At 46.6% G+C, this 26,804-nt stretch overlaps 1 protein-coding gene across 1 annotated transcript in view; it reads left to right on the top strand.

Moving 5' to 3' along the window:
• The first annotated feature begins 4,707 nt into the window (after nucleotides 1-4,707).
• The window catches only part of LOC147668870 (ecto-NOX disulfide-thiol exchanger 2-like), a 140,930-nt gene continuing 118,833 nt past the window's right edge, over nucleotides 4,708-26,804 (top strand). The window contains exon 1 of the mRNA XM_086948384.1: nucleotides 4,708-4,830. Within this exon, the coding sequence (XP_086804510.1) occupies nucleotides 4,746-4,830 (85 nt within the window). The 5' untranslated portion in view covers nucleotides 4,708-4,745. The remainder of the gene's footprint in view (nucleotides 4,831-26,804) is intronic.

Here is a 26,804-nt window from a genome sequence, read left to right as displayed (position 1 = left end):
AAGTATTTGCTTTGAGAGCTTGGACTGGAGCAGGTTAGCGGAGGCGCACCTAGGAGTACCGCTTCACCACGATCCTGATGTGTGTTATTTGCTGCTGCCCCTATTGCACTGTTATTTAGAATGTACAGAATACCGCCGCCTGCCCACTCTGTGATGTTGGCGTAACTGCTGTGTTAGACAATTAGTGACTGTGCTAGGTACAATTTGTGATGTTGCCATTATGCGTTTTCGTCTGCTGTTACAATTCAATTTAATAAAAAGATTTAAAAAAAAAAAGAATTCCTCACCATGAGACTTTAACAGGTTGCTGAATAAACTCGAACCCAGACCAGGTGCGCAGTATAATTATCGACCGCAAACTGGATATAGCTGCTCAAGTTAATGCTGTCACTGCATCCTGCTTTCTCACCCTGAAGATGCAGAGGAAAATTTTGAAATGGGTCCCAAGCAACACTACAAGTTTCACTCACACCCTATTCTCAAGCAAGTTTGAATATGGGAACACCTTCTATGTCATGATCACCAAGTAGCTCACAGGAAGACTATAAACCATCCAGAACTTGGCAGCTAGACTCATTCTCAACGTTCCACATGGAATTTACATCACACCGAACCACAGGGAACTACAGTGACTCCCGATACACAAACGCGTTCAATCCAAGCTCATCACACGCACACACAAGGCACTACACAACTTAGGCTCCACCTAACTGAACAGTCGGATCTCCTTCCACCAACCACCCGGACACCTCTACTCTGCAGGACTCCTACTCGCATGCACAGAACCAGATCAGGAGGATGAACGTTTTTTTTACATTGCTCCTAAAGCATGTAACAACCTCACACTCCACATCAGAGCCTTCTCTTCTTGAATTTTGCAAGAAGCTGAAGGCATGGCTTTTCAATAAACCGATCTACTGTGAGCAGATGCTCAGCGCCAGATCATCCTTGCAGGTGATAGTGCGCTTTACAAATACACATAACAAAGACAAGTTTTATGTAAACTAAACTAGCTCGAGCGGAACATGTTTCCTCCACTATTTTAAAGGCACAGAATTGCTCACGCACTCTGTTTACTATGGTTAGGAAATTAGCAGGCTCGGACACGTACCCTATCTCTCCTATTCTGGATGAATTACAATGCAACACCCTTGCTAATTGTTTTATAAATAAAGTGGAGCAAATATATTTGTCATTGGATAAAGCCAGTTCAACTGCACCCTTTCAGTCAACTCTTCTTTCTGAGCCAATGTTGCTGCAGAATCTTTCATAAATTTGGAAAAGTGGGTGCCCCTTAACATTAACTCTTTACAAAAAATCTTAAGTAGCATTCAATCTGGATCTCCTTGTGATCTTCTCCCTGCTTCGGTACTCTTGCAATTCGAACAGCCTTCCTTGGAAATTGTTATGGAACTACTTAACTCCTCTCTCCAAGAAGCCTTGGTGCCGTCTGATTGGAAACACGCTATGGTCCTCCCATTGTTGATAAAGGCTAAAGCCGATCCGTCACAGCCATCCAACTTTAGGCCCATTTCGCTACTTCCTATCTTTTCCAAAATTTTGGAAAAATATGTAAATTCACAATTACCAAAGTTTATTGAATCTTCTAATGTTTTACATTTCTCCCAGTCTGGCTTCAGATCAGGTTTTTCAACCGAAACAACTCTTCTCGGGGTTACCAAAATGTTACGACAATGCTTAGATGCAGGTAACCCAGTGGCTCCCATATTATTAGATTTGAGTGCCGCATTTGACTCGGTTTCTCATACCGTGTTAATTAAATCCCTACAGTCTCTTGGCATTACCAGGACAGCACTTGGTTGGCTGTCCTCTTTCTTATCTAAGCGGACTTTTCAAGTTTTTTCATCAAAGGCTATGTCTAAAATCCACTCTTCTCCTTATAGGGTTCTGCAAGGGTCAATTTTAAGTCCTCTCCTGTTCAATGAATATGTTCAACCTTTAGCAGCATTCGCAGAAGAGGCGGGGTTGTCTCTCTTTTCCTATGTTGATGACACCCAAATCATCTTTTCCCTTTCTGCGGAAAAGCTGCCAGGACCTTCAACCGGGCTTGAGTAATATTGCATCTTGGATGCAATTCAATCTAGTCAAGCTCAACTGTGAAAAAACGGAGGTCCTTATTTTTGGGGAAAATACTGACCTTTGGGGTCCCTAACATTGGCCCACAGAAATGGGGCCTTTACCCTTGCCTACCTCTTAAGTCCGCAATTTGGGATTTATCAATGACAGCAAATTATCTATGAAGCAACATGTGGTAAAAAAAACGGCAGCCACCTGCTTCACCATTTTAAAATGGTTGAAGAAAATCATCTGGATGCTCCCGAATGCCACCCAAAGGACTATTGTCCAGGCACTTATAACATCTAGACTGGACTATGGGAACATTCTTTTTTGAGAGCCAATAAAGATGTATTACGTAAGCTCCAGGTGGTACAGAATTCTGCCGCTAGACTGCTTTGTAGAATACCAAGAATGTCCTCTACCTCCAGTGCCTTGAGAGATCTGCATTGGCTTTGAGTGGATAATCGGATAAAATTTAAAGCTCTGAACTACATGTTCAAGATCAAGACTTGTACCGCTCCTCAATACCTACAAAAGCTAGTCTGTCCTTATCAGCCTGCCCGTTTGTGACGTTCATCGACACAGGAAAAATGTGTGATTCCCAGGATCTAACTCACAAGAATGGGTGGCTGTTCCTTTTCTTATCTCGCACCACTTCTGTGGAATTCCCTCCCCACAGTGATCTGCAAAGAAACACTTTATTCCAATTTTCGCAAGCTACTAAAATCATGGTTGTTTAATCAATCATTTTTTTCTTTTCATTTTTCATGGTTCCTCCAGGTTGCGCCGGGAAACCCTTTTTGGGTAGATGTGCGCATTATAAAATTAATTTAACATAACAAACGTTGAAAATTTGCAAGAACTAATAAATACTTGCAAAGACATCCTACAAATTAAACTGAAAACATAAATAACTAAAACGTAGAAAAATGCAAACAGTGGGTGACTGCAGCTACTGCACTGCATCTTCACGTAGGGCAGTGAACGTTGCATGATACATCTTGGGAGCCATTTCACCTCATACAGTGCATGATGCAGTATGGCAGCCATCTTTAAAGTATAGTAAGCAGTGTTTCATTACTTTTCAATTCTTTTAAAGTGTCTGGCCAGACATTAGCGAAGCAAACCACGTCATTCCCTCAACAGTGGCAAAGCAATACTACTCAGCTTTGTATAACCTTGACTTTCAGGAACACTTGCAATTTCTTAATAGCCAACATTTTATCTTTTGACTTGATGTCCACATTAGCCATGAGAATATTTGCCTAGTTTTTTGCCACATGCAGCCTTTTTGGATCGCAGAAACTCTTTGAAACCTGACTTGAACCAGGCATGTGATAATATGCACTTGTCCCTTCAGGGACTCCCACCTTGCATTAGTGTGCCACGCTATTTTTAACTTGACTAGCCTGGCCACTAGCCATATCCTTAAAGCAACCAACAGTGAAAGGATGAGTGTTCGCAATGTCAGCATTTAAGATCAGAAATAATGTACCAACTAAAACACTGTGCAATCCAGCGTGTTCATTGATCGTAGAGGCAAATGCCTGAGGGTTTCTCTCGGCCCTACTTCTTTGGCCTGTTTGCAATCCAGGACCTACTTGGGTTGAAAAGTGCTCTAAATGCTCTGATATCCATTGAATGCATCTTCCAAAGCTACAAGATCGGTGCCTTTCCATAAGCAGGTCCCTGTCAAGAAGCTCCAGAGAGTGTAGACATGCATGTGTTAGGTTTGCACTGCAGTTTGAATGTCACCTCTTCAGCAGATGAGCCTCAGCCAACCCTTGCTTCGCAGGATGTTGTTTTGACGCCATAGGACACCACCGCCAAGTGCATGATCTGTTCCCAGAAGTTGAGAAAATAATGAGTAGCAGAGAAAATTTAGTTTATTTACCATAGTGTTAGCATTACTCGTCCATAGAGTCCAGTGTAATAAAAATATTTGCGATTCATTACTCAGTAAGACTTTTCGTTACAGCTTAAAGAGTCATTTAGGATACTGAAGTGTTAACATGAGTGCATTTCTTGAACATCGAAGGCCTTTAATTCCAAGCCCAGGAAGTAGCAAACGCACATTCAGTCCAATTTCCATACTTCTAAAGGTTCACAGAAATCGATATTAAGAGTTAATCCGGCCATGGACTGGGACCCCCCCCCCCCCCCCAAGGGTCCTTTAGAAGGAACTTCACTTTGCGTCAATTTATCTCCCTAACAGTTGATTGGACAATGAGATTTCCTGGTATAACTCTTAAAGAAAAATGCTAAATTTAGCTACCAATCATTGCGATTTAGTATTTGGCGGGTCCTTTTACCTCCACTATTAAAGTAAGGCATAATGTCCTAAAGTCATATATCGGAGAGCAGTTCCAAAGCACTTGTACTGCTGTACGTGAAAGCCCTATAATCCGAAATCTTTCTTCTTTCTATAATCCCCATAATACTTGCACTGATTGTGTTAGTTAATAATTTCAAATTGATAGTTGTGGCACCATAACCTTAAACCTTAACAATGTTCTGTGGAAACATTTAAAATGTACTTGTATTATTTGTATTTAGCATTCTCCTTTGCAGATACTTCCTAATGTATTGTCTCAAAAACAGAAACTTAACTGTAATTCAATCATTTGTAATCTTAGGAAATTCGTAATATCCACAGTGAAGAACTCATGGGTATCCGAAGAGAAGAGGAGATGGAGATGTCAGATGACGAGCTGGAAGATCCTTCACAGGCCAAAGAGACTGCTGAATCCGGTAAAATTATTTATCATTCAACTCACAAAAATAGAACGTCTGTGCTTCTTAAACTAGCATACTGGTTTATGGAGGCCTACAATGATGTATTGTGTTACAATTGAAGGTAGCCTTTAAAGCACATGTCTAATGGAAACTATTCCCTCTGTGAATGTTTTCTTCGAAGTATCCTAGCCACAGACTGGGACGCCAGCAGCTTCATTGTGCAGTGACAATGTTGGGGAATGTCACTTAGAACCCTGGGGACTGCTCCAATGACGCACGTGAAAAAACACTTGAACATAAATAAGTCGGCATCTAAAAAAGATTTAAAAAAATAAATAAGGCTGCATCTACCCACCCCTTCAGTCATTTAACGAACTTCGAACAACTTTGTGTTTTCATCCATTACCCTTATGCTGTTTAGAGTAAACATGTTGTACGAGGTCAGATTGGAACTTTCGCTGTGAGTATCTCTTGTAACCAGTGCTTAATTTGAGCTGGTAGTTTCCTGTGCTCTGCACCGGCACTTATTTGTAAACACCAGCGCTTGTGACAGTCTGACACAAGGTGGCGCTGTCTGGCTATTTTAGAGATGACCACAACAACAGGTAACTATTCATTCAATCTACATTAAAAATTACTATTTTTTGCCGCCCAAGCCATCCTTATAGTCTTAAAGGCCTGAAATATTTCAAATGGCCACACATGTAGGAGTGTGATGGTTAGTACTTGTGTTGTTACTATCACTGGCATCAAAGCAGTGGCAGTGTGTAGTGCAAGCTGCAGTGTCCTCCTGACCAGAGCGAAGGCACTTCTTTTTTACAAATTAACCACTGCTTGCAACATTCTTTTGACCCTCCTTGCTTTTTCGTCCCGCTTATTGAAAACTGGGATTGCATCACCAGCCTTTTTTTTCTTTTCAAAATGGCTTAAATAAGAGGGTGCTAATCACTTCAGATATAGTGCATCTACTGATGTCTATACTTATTCCAATCACTATGTCCGTGACTAACATTACTTAGACTACCATTACTTCAATCAATCAATCAGGGAATTGTGAGCGCACTACTCACCCGTGATGATCTCAAGGCGCTGGAGGGGGTGGGGGGGCAGCTCTGTTCAGTCGAACAGCCAGGGCTTAGGTGACTTCCTGAAGATGTTTAGGGAAGGGGTGCATCGGATGTCGATCGGGAGCTCGTTCCAGGTCCTGATCGTGATGTAGAAAAAGGCTCTTCCTCCTGTTGCGTGGGGTTTCGGTGCGAGCGAGGTTGGCGGACCTGAGGTTTCTCTTGGGTACATGGATGGGTATTGGGGTCCGGTGTTGTGGAGGCATTTGTAGGCAGGAGTGAGTATCTCCAAGGTGATTTATCGATGGGGAGCCAGTGCAGGTTCCGTAGGTGTTGGGTGATGTTTTCAAGGCGGGGGATGCCGAGGACGAGTCGGTCTGCAGTGTTCTGTATGGTCTGGAGCTTGCGGAGTAGAGACTTATTGATCCCGGAGTAGAGGGTGTTTCCGTAGTCCAGTCTGCTGGCTATAAATGCGTGGGTGACAATCTTTTTTACTCGGGTGGGGGGGGGCGGGGGGGGGAGATAACATTTGAAGTTCTTTCAGAGGATGCGGGGGGTGTTGAAGCAGCTGGAGGTGACGGCGTTGACCTGTCTATTCATAGAGAGGGAGAAGTCTAGTATGATGCCGAGGTTCCGTGCGTTGCCCGTCAGGGTTGGGGGGCTGCTTAGAGTGGTGGGCCACCAGGTGTTGTCCCATCCTGACGGGGAGGTTCCGAGGATGAGGACTTCTGTCTTCTCTAAGTTGAGCTTCAGGCAGCTGTTGCTCATCCAGGATGCAAAGTCTTGCATTCCTTCCTGGAAGTTGAGTCTGGTGGTGGTGGGGTCCTTGGCGAGGGAGAGGATGAGCTGGGTGTTGTCGGCGTTGGACACTATGCTGAAGCCGTGGTGTCTGACGATGAAGGCGAGGGGGGGCCATGTAGATGGTGAAAAAGGTTTGACTGAGCGAAGATCCCTGGGGCACTCCGCAGTGGATTTCTGTAGGTTCGGAGAGGAAGGGTGACAGTTTGACTCTTTAGGTTCTATCAGTGAGGAATGAGCAGATCCAGTCGAGGGCATTTCCTAGTTTGCCGGAGTGGTGGAGGAGTCTGGCAGCGAGCGTGCGGTGGGTGACAGTGTCGAAAGCTGCTGAGAGCTCGAGTAGGATCGAGGAGAGTGCAGATATCGTCTGTGGTGGCGAGTAGGGCGGTCTCGGTGCTGTGGTTGCTGCTGAATTCAGATTGGGAGGGGTCGAGGACGGAGTTGTCCTCGTTGAACCTTGTTAGTTGTGCGTTGATGATCTTCTCAGTGACTTTTGTTGCGAAGGGGAGAAGAAAAATGGGACAGTAGTTTTTTAGGTCTGTGGGGTCTGCTGAGGGCTTCTTGAGCAGGGGTCTGACATCTGCGCTTTTCCAGTCGTCTGGAAAGTGACGGTCTTGAAGGTGGTGTTGATGGTGCGACATAGTTCTGGTGCGATGACGGGGGTGGCTCTGTGGTAGATGTGCGGTGAGCAGTGGTCTGTGGAGGTCCCTGAGTGACTGCTTTTCATGGCCGAGGTCATTTCTTCAGTTGCGACCAGAGTCTAGGAGGAGATGGTGGCCTGGCTGTCGGCGGCGGGAGTGATGGGGGAGTCCGGTGTCTGGTCATTGAAGTTGTCGTACTTCATTCCCTGTGTGCTTAGACAGGTTTTTACTTCAAACTGGCTAATTTTGGCTCTAGAACTATATAGAAGTAAAGGGCAATCTAGATAATAAAGAGTAAAAAGTAAACAGGCTAAGTGATGGTGAGACACGGATTCTATATGTGTGCAGCCATCCCTACACACCCCCTGTCTGCCTTCCCCACAGCAGGCTTTCAGCTCCTAATTGTGTTTTTGCTGGGATGCGCCCTTTGTCTATGCTGGCGACTTGGTTAAATATTATAGGACTTTTGGGACATTTTCTGCGGAATTACCCAGATAAGCTTGGTTGAGACTTCACATTGAATCACTCAAGCAAGCTCCAGTTATAGACACAAATTTAGTTTGCATATAAAAAGGTCAGAATAAGCAGCTGGGGATTATTTTCAAGAGACAATACAATTTAAATGGGCTTTTTACAGTGCCTGCTTGACAAGCTGTCTGATAAGATGCACCCAGAGCAGAAGTACTGCTAAAGATTAGGATGAACATATAGAGCACATCTGAACCTCGTTTTCGGAATTTACAAACTCGCCTCATTAAAGTTTCATGAGTCAAAATGCTAACACGCTTTATGAAAGTACCGTAATAGGCTTTTACAATCCAGGCTGCTCTTTTAGCACATTTTTGTTACATATTACTTGCCATTGCTACGTTTAAATACGTATTAAAGAGAATTTCTCAACCGTGATGCAGAATAAAAAGCAAACCGCCTTCAATCCGCCACAGCACTTTGTCTTGTTCGCCACGTGTCTCCTAATTCGCATGCTATGGGCAAAAATACAAGCACCGAGATTAGCTAAACGATTAAAGTCTTCTGTTAAAGACTGGTCCGCCTCACACCCTTACGTCCCCCGTTTTCATTCTGCAGCAATCTCTGCTGTTAATTCTCTTAACGTACCTTTCACATGGCCAAATAATACACCTAATATTAAAGCACTGGCACAAATAACTGCTCCCACCGCCACCACTTGACCCAGTTAATACCTTCTTGTTTGATAGTCAGTGGTACATCCGCTAAAGGAAAGAGCTTTTAACAACAACCATAATAGATGTGAGGCTGTTCATCCACTGGGCAATTCTTTTTGTGTATGATGGACGTCAGAAGGTCTTTGCATTCTACGTTACTTGATACATAGCATTTGAGGAAATCACTGTATAATCGAAGATGTAAAAAAAAAGAACTATATTCAGATGTATTGCATGGTCTTCTTCCACAATTTGCAACTTTTGTGACATATTCTGGTAATCAAGTCCGAGTCACTAGCCCAGTACCTGAGCATTTGGACAGCCTCACAAACCAGCGTGTGCTATTACACAGTACAGAACTATGTACGGTAGATCTACTCCGTACCCGGGCCCCAGTGAATTGGAATGCCCTCTGCCCTAGCTCCTCCTAGCTTCATTATCTAACCTGGGGATTCAGTCCAGTTTGTTGCATATCTGAATTATTCTAGGCGACCCAGCAGTGCTTCCATTTACCACACAGTTCTAAAACATCTGTTAATTGGTGCCTGCCGTAATTGTCGATTTTCTCCTTTTCGGTGATGGATTACAATTTCCTTTATAATGTGAGGTTTATGATAGAAACTTTTTGTATACCTTGTAGCCCTGAGGAAGTCTAGGCGACGATGCTGCCTTGGGCATAGTTTTTTTTGGGAGGGGGTGGGGTTTGGGGAGGGGGGTTTACCAGGGATTTGAGATGTGAGGCCCCACAAATAAATGCATTCTTAGCTTGGTAGTTTGGTTTGGGAGCCTGGAGTCGAGTCTGCTATGTCTGAGTTGGTTTGCCACTCCCCCCTAAGAGATTTTAACGTGTAAATGTTTTGGTTCGAGAACTTGCATATAGTGACAGTCTTACCATGAAAGTAATAAATCTGCACCCATAGAAGCAATCCTTCTATTGGTGAAAATGTAAACATTTTTTGAAGTTCACAAATATTGGTAGTAGTAGGTTTGGAAAGCTTCATAAATCTCGGCTTTCGATGCGCACTACTGGCAATCGGACACCAAAAGAAGGGCGAGACGAATGCTTGGCCACTGTCCCACTCTAGGCAGAGGTATAATTAATGCTGCTTAGGACAGACCCTCATCCTAGTGGGAACAACCCTTCACACTGCTGCCCTCTGCCTCTTTAGTTGGTCCCCAATCTCATTGACTAAGTCACGCCCCTGGATGCCGGATTAAAAACGTGTTGGCTAAAAGCTCTTTGAAGTACTGGAAAATAAAAATAACTGGCTTGTAGAATTCTGTCTTATTTATGTCCTTTCGTGTGCTTTAAGGGACAATGGCATTTGGATTTTCCCTGAACTTGGGGGTGTTGGGGGGCGGGGGATTGGGGTGATAAATGTGGCTGCTCCCTTCTTTAAGAACCTTAAGGACTTCCGTAGATACTGTTTACCTTGGGAATGAGTTTGTGCTGACACAGCTCTGGCCACCTGTACTAATTTGACTCATCTGTAGTAGTGACTTCTTATGGTGACCATGTTGTAGAACTGAGAATGTGCTGTAACCACGAGAGCCAGATAACTCTGCCTCTTGCTAGCAAGTCTTCGAGGGTTTTGTATTCATTATTGGACCTTGGTCTGGCGTGACTCTGGCCATGAATAACAAAGATATCCTGGCTTGTCATTAATGCTGCTGACTCATAACCCGGCTCTTGAAGTCACATTCAGTGTTGATCGCTGAAGTCCAAGAAGTAAATTATAGAACCTTTTCAGTAGTGGCCAATTCGGAAATGTCAGTGCCACCCCACTTTTCTGTCCCAAACAGATGCATTTTGCAGTGTATGCCTCAGTTGGCACTTCCAGAAAGCACCTACCCAAAGTCACATTAAAATACGTAATGAAAGTAAAGCAAAGTTGCCTTTCTTTGGGTCCCGGACTAGCGTGCTACTCGCCGAAAAAGCGCTTTGACGCCTCGTCAGGGGTAGTAAGCGCTATAAAAATGCAATTACAATACAATATAATTATTTGTGAACTTCCCCATTCCCATTTTTTGGAAGTTAATTCCCTGATAATCATGAAAGAGACCTGTTGCAAACCACTGCGTTCAGTTGAGTATCTCATTCGGAGATTTTATCTTTCTGATGTTAAATGTATCATCATGTGGGAATAAATCATTTGAAGAGCAGGAGTTTATAAAGGTTATTGATAGTTTAAGTACACTATTCTCTGTTCTAATTGCTGTAGCTGTGGCATATTTGTAAAGTCGGACTATTAATGTTCATATCCTAACACAACATCTTCATCAAGGTTCATCAAAGGTGGGCCAAGAGTACATCAGGATGGTATGCTACACTCACATCGCACACGTTACGTTGCAGGTATGTTTTTCCTGTATATGATCGGTAGTACATTGCATTTAAGTTATTATTAAGATGTAAGATCTGTGTGTGTGTGTGTGTGTATATATATATATATATATATATAGAGAGAGAGAGAGAGAGAGAGATATATATATATATATATATATATATATATATATATATATATATATATATATATATATATATATATATATATATATATTCATTCAAAATTCCTTACTCCCGAATATGCAGCCGCCTCCAAAACAGCGGGTGTGCTGTCGTCAAAAAAGACCTCCACAGTCAGGTCTTCAGTATTTCAGCTCTCTCACTTAGCAAAGCAACACGAGTTGACAACACCTTGTGCTGGCCAAAGTAGTTTATTTAAATCGGCCTTTCGGACGCGTTTCGCCTGACCCGCAGACTTGTTCAAAAGCCTGCGGGTCCGACGAAACGCGTCCGAAGGGCTGACCTAAATAAACTACTTTGGCCAGCACAAGGTGTTGTCAACTCGTGTTGCTTTGCTACGTGAGAGAGCTGAAATATATATATAGTTCGCAACTGGGTAGTTTGTTAGCACCGTGTTTCCTTAGGAACAGCATTTTTTGGTTTGCCTATCACTTTGGCACAATTTGACAAGTCTTCACAAAACTTTCCCCCCAAAAACTTTTATCCACCTCTACTCCTTCCTGGAAAGTTCAGAGTAATCTTTCAAGCAAAGGCAAAGAAAAACGGGAGGTCCCAAAACATGTTTTTCCCTTTACAATTTTCCAAAGGAGATTGAAGAACAAACCGCAAACATTTGTAAGATTCATCAAACGGTTTCAAAATTATAAGCAAACCAAAAAAGGTTTTCCTGTAAAAATGCAGCAGTTGTTTCTTGTTCTTGTCTTATGCTCTCCACCAGTCTACATATCATCCCTCGATATTCTTTCCACTTACCCCCCAAAAAATTAATTTTTGTGGGCAGCCTCTTCTCATAAATTTCTCTCTCTGCAAGCATACACCAATCAATAGCGGCCTTTCATTCATTCACCATTGGAGCAAACACTGCTCTCCACATTTGTGCGATATTATGTTTTGCTCCCATGAATCCTAGCGCTACCCATAGACGTTCTCTATTGGTGAGGTCTGAGCTCCCACCATATGTTCAGCAGACACCATCTTGGCGACTTGGTCCCCTCAGCCTTACATACTTCTCTCATGTTTGCCGGTATCATCTCCCAGTATTCTTGGAGGAGTGGGCAACCCCTTATCATGTGGAAGAAAGTGGCGTCCTGTCCGCACCCCCTAGGGTAGACCGGTGAGTCCATCTTCTTCATCCTCATCAGGGTGGTGCAAGCGAAGTAGGCTCTGTGTAGGACCTTTAGTTGCACCAACCTGAAATGCAAGCGTATGGCTACCTCTTTGTGAGAGGCCATTGCCTCCAACCATTCCTCATCTTAAAGGCAACCTCCCAGCGAGTTGGGAGAACTGACAAGTCTTCCGGGCATTATAATTTTACGGTACACCAGGGAGATCACCTTCTTGTCTAAATAGTCATCTAATAATCTATCCTCCAGTGGGGAAGATTCAGCTAGTACTGTCCCCTTGGGTATTGCTGCTTTCAGCGCATGGATAATCAGGAGGTACCTGAAGGTCTCCAACTGTGCCATCTAGTGTTCTTTTTGCAGAGTCTAGAAAGTTTTAATGTCTCCTCTTTCCCACAGGTCGCCCACCATGGAAATTCCAATCAAGTCCAATTTGTCAAACCCTTTCTGTTGCACCAGTAGATCCAATCTCGCGGAGTCCCACAGCTCGGTCATTTGGGAGATCCTATTTTGCAAGCCCTGTGCTTTTGTTCCCTCTTGCCAGATTTGCAGTATGGTCGAGGTCGGCTCGTGGACTGAGCCTGTCTTTTTCCCCCATAGATTGCTCTGAGGTAGCCTCTTGGCTGCATATTGTGACAGTCCATTCTGTACGCAGGATCACCCTGGGGTCTGTGTACCCAGTGATTGATCACAGTAAATTTAGCCACCCAGTAATATCTTAGAAGGGAGGGTAGCGCTAGCCCTCCGTCATACCAATCACTGGTCAATTTTGGAAGTGAGATTCATGATGCTCCTCCTTCCCACAATAGCTGTCTCACTGCAGCATCCATCTGCTAAAAGCAGGGTGGGGAGTACCACATAGGATGTATTATGAAGTGCATATAAAAATCTAGGCAATGCCATCATTTTGAAAAGCGCTGCTCTATCTAGGAGGGAAAGTTGTAATGACTGCCAGTGCTGGATGTCTTTCTGTAGACGCTCCATTGGGGGGATGCTAAATTTAATTCATAGAAAGTTGTAGGTACTCTAGATAACGGGACCTGTTTGCATCTATCTGTATCGTGCATCGTCTGGGGAGGTCTCCTGTCAGAACATACATCAACGACTCCTCCCATTTGATGGTGTAACCCGAGTATTTGTGGAACAGGTCGAATATGTGTAACATCCTATGGATCGTAGTATTGGGGCTTGCCACATACATTAAAATGTCGTTGGCATATAGGGAAATTCTGTCTTCCCACTCTTTGGTCCAACACAGTCCCCCAATTCATGGGATCACTATGTATCCATACCGCCAGGGTCTCTAACACCAGCTTGAGTAACAGCAGGGAAAGAGGGCATTCTTGCCTCGTTCCTCTCTGCTGCGTAAAGACCCTGGACACATTCCCATCCACCAAGGCCTGTGCTAGGGGTTCCAAATATAAGACCTTAATCCAGGCTAGGAATCGTTGCCCAAAGCCCAGTTTCCTCAAAACTGCACATAGAAATGGCCATTACACTGTGTCAAATGCCATACGGACATCCAAAGACACTACCACTGCCTCTTCACAGATATTAGCCGCCCTACTTATAACCCCATGTAGCCTTCTGAGATTGAGTGCTGTGCTTCGTCCATACATAAAGCCAGACTTATCAGGGAGCAACTAATGTTTACACCACATGGGTCAGGCGAGTTCCGAATAACTTGGCCAAGATTTCTATTTCTGCATTCAGTAGTGAGCTAGGTCTGTATGAGCGGCATTTGTTGGGGGTTTACCTTCCTTCTGAATTACCACGATGTTAGCTATTCTTTGATCCCTTGGGAGTATCACTTAGTCACAGCTTTTGTTAAACATTTGCCTTAAAGGGGGCGTGGCCTGCTGTGCAGCGGAATGGGCGCTTCTTGAGCGTGCTCCGCCGGTCGGAGAAATATCCTGCCATTATCCTTGAAGTAGGAGTGCCCTCCCCTCGCACCACCCGGACCACATGCTGGGCTAGTGGGTCGTGTCGTGTCCACTCTGTGCCATCCTGAGTCCCCTGTGTATCGTGGGGCTGTTATCGGAGGGGACAAAGCGCTACTCCGGGCTGCCGCGAGCAAGTGTGGAGACCCGCGGCCAGCCTGATTTACTAATTGAGCCCGCGGCCCCGGAGGCCCTCGCATGTTGCGGGGGAGGGGCTGGTTCCCATCTCTGTGGCGGAGCTGCCGATACCCAACTGTTGGTCTGCAGTGGACGTGAGGGGATGAGGGGCCACCAACACTAGTGCTTTGTGCGACCCCCGGAGACACAGCGGCCGCGACCCGATCCCGACTGTTGGCCTATATACGCCGGAGCTGCCTTGACACAAACTGGTAACGTTGGGTCGCTTGCGCCTATGTGACCTTGCAGTTGATGCCCCGGAATGCACTGCTGAATGCGGGTGGAGGGATTCGAGGCTGTCGAGCACTGGAGCTGCGTCTTGGCGTTGAAGACTGGCAGAATATCGCGACGGCTGCCATTTTGTGTGGTCCCTTCTGCGGCGCCCGGGTAGGTGAGGCGGGAAATCAAGCGCCCGGCCCTGTACATATCTGTGCTAGACCTGCGAGCCGATGATATTCTCCCTTTGGCCCCCTGGAGCAATCTAGACTCCTCTGTGCTTCTTGGAGCGCCTATTAACCTGCCCGCCTGACCTACATCACAGCCCACCAGATTGCGCGCTGAACTTGAGGCCCGCCTGCTGATACTGGGGCCCGGGGACTCTGGGGGAGCCCGCTCTGTAGTGGCGTGGTCCAGAGGGCGGCAGTGCTTGGCTGCCCGGATTGTGTCCCACTGGGTTTGAAGGTGTGGGTGCTGTCTGATACCGGAGGTTTGATGTGCTGGAGCAATCCCTCCTCGCCCTGGGCCTAACTGGTAAGAGGCTACGAGTTCCTCTCTGGCCCGCCACCCCCCCCCCCCCGCGGCGCGGTCATCATGGGGCGGAATGACGCCAAGCAGCCTAAACTTACTTTTGAAAACGAACGTTCCGCTAAGCAGAGAGAAACTGAGTCTGAATCACGGACGGACGACCCAGGGGCCAGGCTGCAGGTGACCAGAGCCCGGATCTTCGGACTCTTATGCTGAACATGCGCTCCAGTCTTCGGACCATAGACGCTAAGCTCGATAACTTAACATCTCAACTGGACGCGGTTAAGTCGCAGGTCACATCGCACGAGGCACGCTTAGATGTCCTTGAAAACCGCCACACAGAATGTCATGAATTCCAAGTTGAGTCCAAAGAGCAACTGCTTCAAATGGACAAGCTCCTAGGTATCATACGAGGCAAAAATGAGGACTTGGAAGCGCGGTCGAGACGCAACAACCTACGCGTCACAGGCGTGCCCGAGACTACCGCCATCACTAAGGTGGAAACATTCATTACAGACCTGCTCCACGAGTTGTTTGACCCGCATCTTTCTGCGGTGTTTGTGGTCGAAAGGGCGCACAGGTCGCTTGGTCCGAGGCCTCTGGTGGGAACGGCACCCAGACCCATCATTGCCAAATTATTGAACTATCAGGACAGGGATCTCATCCTGCGACTAGCTCGGGAGAAAGGCCAAATCACTCACAAGGGAAATACGTTATCGTTCTACCCTTATTTTACACCAGCGGTGCAGGCGGCGAGACGGGAATTTCTACCTGCGAAGCGCATCTTACTGCAAGCACAGATCCCCTATTCTCTACTGTACCATGCGAAGCTGAAGGTGTCTGTGGATGGGAAGCCTCATTTATTCACGGACGCCAAATCAGCAATCAAGTTTGCAAAACATGTAGGGGGGGAAGCCGTCAAAGAAAAAGCAGGCAGAAGCGGGGGCGGCTGGAGGCACTCTGAGTGACAATGACTGATCTGGGTATCGTATGAGCCTTGTGTGTTCTATGTCTTGACTCCCACTTAGGGGACCACCATTGACTGTCTGTACTGTTTTGAGTGGTCCTGCACCTAATTCCCACGAAGTCCCTCATTGTTATTGTATATTGTTATAGTTAGGAGAGTGCTGAGGTCTCCTTAGTCCTTCCGACCTCCTTGTGAAATGCAAAGTAGTTTTCCCATACTGCTACGCCTCCGAGGGAAGGTTCCCAACTTTGATGTTAATGCCATATGGTTTGCATTTGGGGGGGTAATTCACAACCTAATTGGGGTGTTGGAGTGGGTTGGGGGGATGGAGTTGTTTGGTTTTTACCAACAGTAATTTTTCAGCTGGGTACATGGCTGTGGTTTGTTCTATGCAGGTGGTACTTCGTGTCCTGGGTCAATGCTATCAAACACTATATTGTAGACATGCATACATAATGAGCCAACGCTTAATTTTATAACTTGGAATGTGCGAGGCCTCAATGATAACAGGAAAGCGAGATTGGTACATGCCTACCTGACTGGTCATAATGTAGATCTATGCCTCCTACAGGAAACACATTTAAAGAGCGCTCCATCCCCCAGGCTTCGCCACGCTAGATAGGGACATGCTTACTCATCCATATATTCTAACTATGCCTGGGGAGCTGCTCTGCTACTTAAGAAAGGCCTGGATTGGAGGGAGGGTTTTGTACAGGGGGATCCGGAGGGGCGGTTTGTCCTGGTGCAGGGGCTCCTATGTGGTAGATTCATCCTAATTGTAGCTGTATATGGCCCAAATACTGACTCTCCTGACTTCTTCATTGATTTATGGTCCAGAATCAGAGCAACTGGTTGTGACTCGGTCATATGGGGAGGAGACTTTAATTCAGCACTAGATGATGTAGTAGACCGGAAAGGTACAGCCAGGGCCCTGCACCCCGCGGCCACCGCGGCACTCACGGGCTTAATAGCTGAAGGTGACTTGGTGGATATCTGGAGAAATAGACACAAATTGTTGAAGGAAGGCACTTGTATCTCAGATCACCACAATGCATGGTCCCGCTTGGATTTCTGGCTCCTGTCCAGGGACATGGCTGCCTACACTGTGTCGGTCGAGCACCTGCCGAGATCCCTGTCGGATCATGCCCCATGCCTGTTGAAACTGTCTCCCAGATGTGCCGAGATGCGCCTTTTCATGGCGTCTTCCTCCGCATGCCCTACTAGATGGAGCCTTCAAGGAGGAGAGAAGACATGACATTGAGGAATACTTCCAGATCAACACAGGGTCTGTCGATACCGAAAGTGGGAGGCCTTTAAACTGGTAATCCGTGGTAAATGCATAGCTCGGCAACCGGGGGTGTTAAAGGCTATTCGTGGGACCATGGCGTCCCTGGAGTCGGACATCAAAACCATACAGACGCAATACTACACCGGGGGAGACCGCACAACTGCGGGCCTGCTTAAGGATAAATTGCTAGAAAATGCTGAAGAGGCGCATCGGGAGGCTAAATTCCTCGGAAAATATGTAGAGGCCAGGAGGTACGGTGAGGTTGACAGACCGGGACGTACCCTAGCAGCTATGATCAGACCATCTAGAACTGCGACCTTTATACACGAGATACATGACATGGATGGTGTTGTAGTCAGGGGCCAGAGGGAGATCCTACAGGTTTTTCGGGCTTTTATTCTACCCTGTAAATTGCCACTCAGAGCGCTTGCCCAGAGGGATTAGAGTCCTTTCTCGACTCTATTAGCCTAGCCTGGTTTAACAACACATACAGGAAATATATGGACCTCCCGGTATCCGTTGAGGATGTAGCCCAAGTTATCAGAAGTCTGCCACTGGACAAAGCCCCTGGCCCAGATGGCCTCACTACCGCCTTTTACAAGGCTTACACGGAGGAGCTGGCGGTATTCGAGGAAGCGCTAGAGATTGGGAAATTACCCGACACGATGCGCGAGGCCATGATAGTAATGCTGCTAAAGCCGGGCAAATCGAAAGACGACCTGAACTCTTACAGGCCCCTCTTGTTGATTAACATCAATGTTAAAATTCTGCCTAAATTAATTCCTAACCGGTTGCCGCTTCATTTGCCCCTGATAGCCTTGCTCGATCAGTCGGGTTTCATTCCGGGGCGCTCAACGTCACACAGCCTGCGTACTATTTTTTCGACGTTGCACTATCTGCACCCCAGTGTCCACGCTGCTGTGTTTTTTTGGATGAAACAAAGGCTTTTGACACTTTGGAATGGCCTTATTTATTTGTTATATTAACCAGAATGGGGCTCAGTCCGCTTTTCATTAGCAGAATTAAACTGTTGTACACAGCTCCGAGCGCCCGGATCAAGGTGAATGGTCTGATTTCTGACCCATTTTTTATATCACAGGGCACGAGACAGGGTTGCCCCTTGTCCCCGTTGCTCTTTGCTATCGCAATGGAGCCGCTGGCGGATCGCATCAGACAACACCACAATGCACGGGGAATAGGGTTCAGCTCCAGGAGCCTGTTGATCTCATTATATGCAGATGATGTGACCCTCTACCTCGTCAACCCTGAACAAAACCTGGACCCAGTACTACGCGAATTTATTCGCTTTGGGGGTCTGGCCGGTGTCTGTATAAACTGGTCCAAGTCGGTCGTGTTTCCCTTTACGGACAGCACCCCACAAGTGCACTCGGAATTCCCCTTGAAATGGGAAGCTGAAGAGGTTAAATATTTGGGCATTTGGATTAGTAGATCTATCCAAGAAATCTGGAACCTGAATTTCGGTCGAGCAATGACATGGCTTGAGGGCTAAGTGAAAATATGGACGCAGCTACCTGTGTCGCTTACAGGGCGGGTTGCCTTAGCAAAAATGATGGTCTTGCCTAAGTTCCTTTACCTTTTTGTAAATATCCCAATCCCACTCACGTCTCACTTTTTTGCCACGTTGAAATCACAACTTGTGACTCTGGCCTGGGCGGGAGGGCAGGCAAGGATCGCCTGGGTTATACTAACATTGCCCTTAAAGCGGGGAGGACTGGGAGCCCCATACATGCACCTGTATGCGCTATGCGCTCAGGCTCAATTTCTCCATTTTTGGATACATCCAACCCCATTCCAGCCGCACTTTGCTGTGGAGATGGACGCTGTAGCGCCGGTTCCGCTACGGGTCGCTGTGTGCACGAAGGCGAAACGCCCCAGGGAGGATGTGGACACTGCCGACACTCTGCGCTGGGTGTGGGATGAATTGCGGAAGAGGGCAGGTGTTCCATTGATGTATGCCCCCTCACTAGCTTTGGCACATAACCCTCTACTGCCGTGCATTGCGGGGTTTATCGGGCAGTCATTGTAGCGTAAGCTGGGCATCCAAACGTTCGCAGACTTATTCCCAAATGATGAATTCCTCCCCCCGCCAGTGGCCACTGAGGGCCAAGAACCGCCTTTTTCGGAGCTCTTTCTCTACCATAAACTAAAATCAGCATGCCTTGACCTATGTGGCGGCTTCCCGAGTGCTCCCCCGACCTTTCTGGCCCTTGAGTATATTGTGAGCTTCTCATCCCCTAAGAAACTGGTAACTTGTTTATATAAACAACTGCTTTACAGCGGTGCAATGAAAAATTGTCTGCTGCAATTTCTGAAGACCAGTGGGACTTCTGCTGCGGATAACTCACTGAACTGTCCCCCAATTACAAATTGCACCTAATTCATTTTAAGTATTTACACAGGATGTATCGAACACCGATCAGTCTTTACAGAATGGGGCTCCGAGAGGGAGATGGATGTTGGAGGTGCGGTTACTCTCCCGCATCATTCCTCCATACGGCATGGTCTTGCACTAAACTAGAGGACTATTGGCCCTTCATCTTTACAGCTGTAAACCAAATTGTGGGACGCGCTGACGTCCCATCTCCCGTGTTAGGTATTTTGGGATATGTTAAAGACACGCCACCCAAACTCAGGAAATTGCATGCACTGCTACTATTATATGCAAAAAGAAGGATAGCCATACACTGGGGGAGACGTAAGGTGCCTACGATAAAGGAATGGATTACAGATGTTACTTATTGGGAAAGTCTGTTTTCGTCATCTGTATGTTTTTTCTGCGCCTGGGGGGGGTTATTATGGAGACATGTCGAGATGGGAAAGGGGTACTATGGGCTTTTTTGTGTAATGGTCCGCCTGGAACCGTAAACTGTTGATTTGAGGCCTTGATGCAACTGTAATTATTCAATTGTATGTATTCTATTTGACGACAAGAACGCGCTGCTCCCTATCATTGAATTCTCTTCTTCTTTGTTACATGTACCCTACTTTTGAATAAGGCTTCTGATTCTATGTGACATTTTGTGACTGATGGGAGCTGTTACTACAATGTTTCTTGCATGTCGTTTGAAAATGCTAATAAACAGAATTAAAAACTTTTTTTTAAAAAGCATTTGCCTTAGAAGGGGTGCTAATTTTGTAGCGGTTAATTTATACAGGTCAATTGGCAGGCCTTTAGGACCGCTCTCTTTCCCAGACCTTGGGTCTTGGATTGCTCGAGTTATCTCTGCCTCATCAGCTCCTGTTCAAGGAGGTCCCTATCCTCTGGGCCAATGCATGGCATCTGGAGAGTAGTGAGTAACTCCTGAGGCTGTAGAGGTCAATGTGTACAGTCACTCATAATGATCAGAAAATGCTTCTGCTATATTTCCCCCATCACGAACAACAGCACAGTCCCTCCCCTTTACTTCAAACACCCATCTCGATGCTGTTGTCCTCTTGTCTAGCCAAGGCAAGACCTTGTCTGCTCTGTCCCGTACCTTATAGAGGTTGTGCTGTGTTGCACAATATTTGTCTTTTTCTGTCTCCTCAGTCCCCCTGTAAACTCCTCCCATTTGGTGTCTCACCTGAGCACTGTTGTCTATGATCAAGAGAGTCTCCAACTCCTGGAGTTTCCGTTCTAGTGCGTCTAGCTGTGAGCTCTTCTCTCTTTTTTGGCTTGCTATTAGTGAAATGCCATGCCCTCTAATTACTGTTTTATACGCTTCCCAGAGAGTGCAGGTTGAGTCTACCATTCCTTTATTTTCGGAGATATAATGGTTTGTTGCTTCTTAAATTTTTGACTTAATGAGGGGTATTTTGAGATACCAGGGGCTTATCCCACCCATACGTGTTTGACGCGTTTCATCCAGCTCGCAAAAGACACATACCAGAGAATGGTCGGAAACACCTTGGGCGAGGTGATGGGCATCGGGTAGCTGGAGATCCAGGGTGAAAATGTAGTCAACACATGATAGACTACTATGCACCCCAGGGAGGTATGTGTATTACTTTGTAGTGGAGTTAAGGACCCTTCAAATGTCCTGTAGACCCATCACTGATAAGAAATCTTTCAGTACAGTGCCCGTATGGTCATGTTGGCATAGGGCAGTCGGTAAATCATTGAAGACAGGGCCGGATTACAATCCCCTCCTATCACCACCCAGTAGTAGGGCCTCCACCTCCGGCAACACCAGGGACTGCTTTCTGAGAGGGATGTAAAGCGAGATTATATGAAAAGGTTGGACTTCCCAACAGCCAGAGACTGCTGGGAAACATCACTGCGGGTCATTTGTAACCTTTCGGCTTGTGAAGAGGAAGGAGGAGCGCTTCAAGATCTGGCTCCCCTAGAGTCCCTGGTGTAGCCGGAATGCGCCCCACCTATTAGGCGCTCCATATTGTGTTACCTGGATATGTATCTCCTACAGGAGGAGTATGTCTGGTGCATGTCGCTTCAAGTATTTTACTACCCCTCTCTTTATTCTGTCACCTAAACCATTTACATTCCAGGAAAGCATCTTAGACCTTTTATTCGTATTTGGGGTAACATAATATCTGGTGTTATAGAGCTGACTAAGGATAAAATACATCTCTCCCTATTTCTTAAGGCATCAGTGGGTATAGGGCCAGCATTACCAACCTCTGGGTTTTGAGGAATCGTGAATGTATGGGCTCAGGTATCTGGGTAGCCAATTGCTGGTCCCAATGTGTCATCTGAAAAAGTCAACATAACTGGCAGTAAAACACACAAACACCTCACACTTACTCCCATTACACTCCCCCTCTACCTGCACAACAGACTTTAAACTGTCTGCCCCCCAACTATGCAGAGCGCGTTCAAACCCATTTTGATACCTTAACATGTGAGAAGCATGGAGCCCAATCGGCTCCCATCCGCTGCCCCTTCAAACCAAGAACATAACTCCACTGCCATATCTGTTATTCCTTAGTCGAATATCTGGCCTTAGCAGAATCTTTAAAATGTCTCTGTATCGTATCATGTTGTGAGAACCCTCAGATATGTACGCCCCATGGGACTCTCCTTAGAATCTGAATGTTCCGCGTTTCCACCTCCGAACGACTATCTGCACCAACGACTCGGAGACGTTCGCTCAAGGGGCCCCCCTCCCTGTTCCTTCCCACCCATCTATTCTCTGTGGAGTCTGCCATGTTGTGGACCAGATTTCTCTTTATTTCTTCTTCCTGAGGCTCTCCCCCTCTGACCGTGTGCCACCAACTGTCAACCTGGCTGGGAATAGCATTGCATATTTCCCTTTTTTCTCCCTCAAGACCTTCTTCACTTCCAGGAATGAGCATTTTATTTTCTGTACTCAGAAAGTAAAATCGGGGAAGAATGTGATGGTGCGGTTACCGCAGGTGACCGGCGGGGTGCTGCGTGCTGTTTGTAAAATAACTGCAAAAACCACCGTTGATGGACAGAATGCAGAACAATGTCATACATTCACCCCAGTACAGAGATCTGGGCCTAAATCCATCGTTTTTTTGCACTCCACACCACCCCAGTTCAGACTTGGCCATATGCAAATCAGTCTGACCCTGTGCCTCATGGGAACAGTCCAGCCCGAACTGCCAAGCCATGCCTTCCCTGGACCGGAAACAAGCTTCCGAGGACCGGTTTCTGGCATTCCAGCCGTCTTCAGCCCGGCGTGCTTGAATCCAGTGGTGTGGAGAGCATGGGACTCACGTCTAAGTATTTTGCGTTTGTAAAATAACGTCACTGTCCCAATAATTAAAGATGCAGAATATGATTGGGCGTGGGGAGCGCCCTGTTTTGGGGCCACCCCCGCACCCGATGGGCGCGCTCCACCGAAAAATATTTTGTCAGGCTTCTGGGATGGAGGTGTTTAACCCCTTCGCTGCTGATGACGAGCTCAGCTCGTCATCAGCCACGGTGGTCGTGTGCGGATGACGAGCTGAGCTCGTCATGTAATGCGGCTTTTGGAAAAAAGCCGCACAGCGCAAAAATAACGCATGTGCTTAAGCATTAGGTCCTTGACAAACACACCAACTGCAAGGCATTCTGCTCTTTCCGGTATACCAATGATGTGAGCGCTATTTTGCCAGGCTCGTCCTATGGCGTCCTCCAATCTAGTTTCCAAAACCTTTACCACCTCTTTCATCTCTCTGACTTGAGTTGGGAGTGATTTTGTCTCAGTCTGGAAAGCTATGATAGAATCTTCGGTCTCTTTAACCAGTTGGCCAATGTTCCGTAGATCAGTCCGCATTGATGTCATCTCTGTGGTCACTGAGTCATTCTTGCCCTCCAGGGAGGTCTTTACGTTCTGTATTGCCGACATTATGATTATGTCTTGCGATATCAGGGACTCCTCATTTTTCGAACTTTGTTTTATTGCAGGTGGTGGTGGATCCTCAGTTCCCACAGAGGGTGCCTCCACTCTTGAGTGGACATATTTATCCATTTTTGTCTGGAGGGCTGTTCAGTGCCCTTTCACCACCATTGTGTTTGGTATGGTTCCTTCTTATCTCGTTTCCTCCTGGTGGCACACCTATGCCTAAGCTGAGGGGGAGCTTTCTCTGCTGCCTACAAAGGGGTATAGCAACCCCTGTGGCCTGTCGGGTCAGTGCCCCCCACACCTCCGTTGCTGCGCCTGGTCAAGGTCCTGCTGCTTGTTCCACCAGCTTTGCTTTCCCCCTCTGTCATTCAGGGTGTGTCATTAGCTTTGGTATTCAGTGTAAGTGCCCACTTGATACGTCCTGCGCACTTGTGTCCTGGGCGGGGGGTAGGTTTGGTTCTGGTCCATGTAGCAGTACGCCCCTATGTTGTGCAAGAGTCACCAATGCATTAATGTGGCCAACCCGTCCTTATTGTTAGAGCCTGTGTGCAGTAACGAGTTCCCTTAGTGCTGTGGGAGCACTGATCTTCTTGACTATTGGGCGGGCACAGTCCTATGGTATTGTTCTGCCACCACGTCCCCGCTGACCACTCTGTCTATCGGTTTCTGTGTGCGTCACCCCATCTCCATCGCCAAAGCCTGCTGTCTCTGTAACGGACCGGGTTCGCACTTTCAAGTCCACTACCCCGATCTATAAGACAGTGGCTCTCCCTGGGCTCAGGCGGTGTGTGTGGAGTCTCTCCCAGGACCTTGATTCTACTGATCCGCGTTTCCCAAGTTCCTTCTCACCTTACGGTCACCAGGGTTGCTGTGGGCATAGATCTTTTCATCTGGGCTGTGGTCCGGTCCTCAGGGTTCGTAGCCGGCTGCAACGCCTCGTCCAGATCGCAGTCTCCTTTCTCAGCAATCCTTAATTCAGTACTTAGGGGCCACAGCTTCTCGGTCTTCCATCCAGCCACCATCGCATCACACCTCTCCAGCTCACCCAACCGCTTCTCTGTGGTTCTCACCTTCCACGTAGGCCGTTGGGACTCTGTCACTTCCAGTACTGCCCCTTCGGATAATGGCTCCCCTTCAGGCACTCTTGGGATCGTACCCGCTGCTGCAGTCTTGATTGGCAGTTTTTTCTGATAGTTTTGCAGATGTACGGGGGTTTTCCTCTGTGGATAGTCGGAGCTCTACTAAGCTGCGGCTATTACGGTCGACAGTTTGCCACGCCCCCTCATCTCTTTGGTATTGTTGGTAAACGTGCAAACATTACATTGAATGCATTTGTGGTAGGCCCAACATGATTTGTACATTTCTTTTTCTATTGTCAATCATGGACGCTCTTACCAAAAGTTGATTTGGTATTTTACGTTTCTTGAAAGCAAACAATGGTGTGGGGAGTTAGAATTTTTCTAGTATTTTTCAGTTTTTTGTATAGTTCTTTTGATTTTATTTGGTCTGGGGCTATATTTAAAGACGCCCATGAGTAGTGTGCTGATGTTTTTGCTGATAGGTTCTAGTAAGCCTTACCTAGGTATAAGCCATCTTTTAGGTACCCTCGGTTGTTCACATTAATGTATAAGTTCTTAGTATTGACAAAATAATCAATCAGTATTTTTTCTTTCTACAGTGGGTCTAATCACCAGGGGGGGTGGGGGTTTGGGGTATCCTGGCGCTGAGGTTTTGTGGATCTGTTAAGCAGGGTATTGAGTCCCTTCCTGAAGTCTGCCAGTGTGGGTGCTGTTTGTAGGTGAAGGTCGTTCCAAGATTTGGTGACAAGGTAGTAGAATGAGCAACCGCTGCTGTGGGTCTGACGGAAGCGGCGAATGTGTGGGCAGTGGAGCACAGCTGTCTGTTGGGCTGGTAAGTCAGGCGGTGTTTTTTTTTTTTTTTTTTAGTTTTCAAAAACCTTTATTAGCCTCTGAAGGTGATTACACAGCTCATCGCCTACAACCAGATACTGGCCGGCAGCCCCATATTCATAGTTCCAGCACTTAGTGATCGCTCTCAGGAGTAACTCAGTTTAATACAGCATGCCGCCTACAACCACTTCGGGCCGGCCGCGTTTCAAGTCACAAATAATTATATAAATACAGTCTGTGGAGCGTTAGGCCTAGCAGGTACATTTCAATATGTAACAGGAGAACAGACAATAAATGGCATATGCCAATGAAGAGTTACAAGTGACTGTGCACGTGGGGGTCATGTCTATTGTAGGCTTAGCAGACTCATTTAAATGAAAACTTCTCTAACAATGGAGAACTCAAACCAAACCAATACAGCATAGCTATATTAAGAACCAGCATAGGCAGATGTATCCCCTTACAGCCCAACCAGGGGGCATCTATCGAACTGGCGCATGTCTTCTTAATAGTACCCAGTAGCACGTCTTATTGCGCATCTAACTGTCCGTGGCGTGTGCTTGCGGGTGGTAGGTAACCTTCCGATGGCAGAAGGTATGAATATGCCTCAGATCGTCACCCGTACAATAGTGTGGATCCCCAGAATGAGGGAGGGGGGGGAGGAGCAGCTGAAAGAACAGAAAGGGGGGGAAGTAAGCCACCTCCCCACTACAACACCCTTGGGTCTCCAGCAGATCTCTCGTCAGTCAGTCATCTCTCACTGTCCATCTATTGCAGTTACCGCTCCATCTGAAGCGGGAGATGCCGCCCTAGCACGAGCCCATTGGAGAAAGGGCTCCCAGATATCTCGGGGCTGGGATGCAGCAGGCATCAATTCCCAGTATGTACCTAACTGTGTATGGTCATATGTCACATCTGCCAGCCAAGCACTGAAGGCAGGAAATTTCCGTCGCCCCCATCTAAGAGCAATTTGTCGTCGTGCGTACAGCAGTAACAAGGCGTGCAGTTTCCTATTTTTTGGCTCTGTATCGCTAACTATACCTAACAGACCTAAATGTGGGGAAGGGTCATCCGACCTTCCGACTATTTGGTTTACGGTCTCGAATATTTCCAGCCAGTAGCTAGCCAGTCGTGGACAGCTTCAGGCTATATGTAGAAAGGTAGCATTCTCGCTACTGCACCTCCAGACCCAGCGTCCTCACGCAGGCGCATTCGGAACAGACTCATTGGGGTTCGATAGTATCGATGCAGGAATTTAAAATGAATGAGATGCAGCTTGTAATTGGGGGATAGCTCTAACAACTGTTTACAGCAAAA

Source organism: Lissotriton vulgaris, unplaced genomic scaffold (genome assembly GCF_964263255.1).
Source record: "Lissotriton vulgaris unplaced genomic scaffold, aLisVul1.2 SCAFFOLD_2556, whole genome shotgun sequence".
Lineage (NCBI taxonomy): Eukaryota > Metazoa > Chordata > Amphibia > Caudata > Salamandridae > Lissotriton > Lissotriton vulgaris.
The sequence above is the reverse complement of the archived record's forward strand: the minus strand, read 5'-3'. Positions and strand labels throughout refer to the sequence as shown.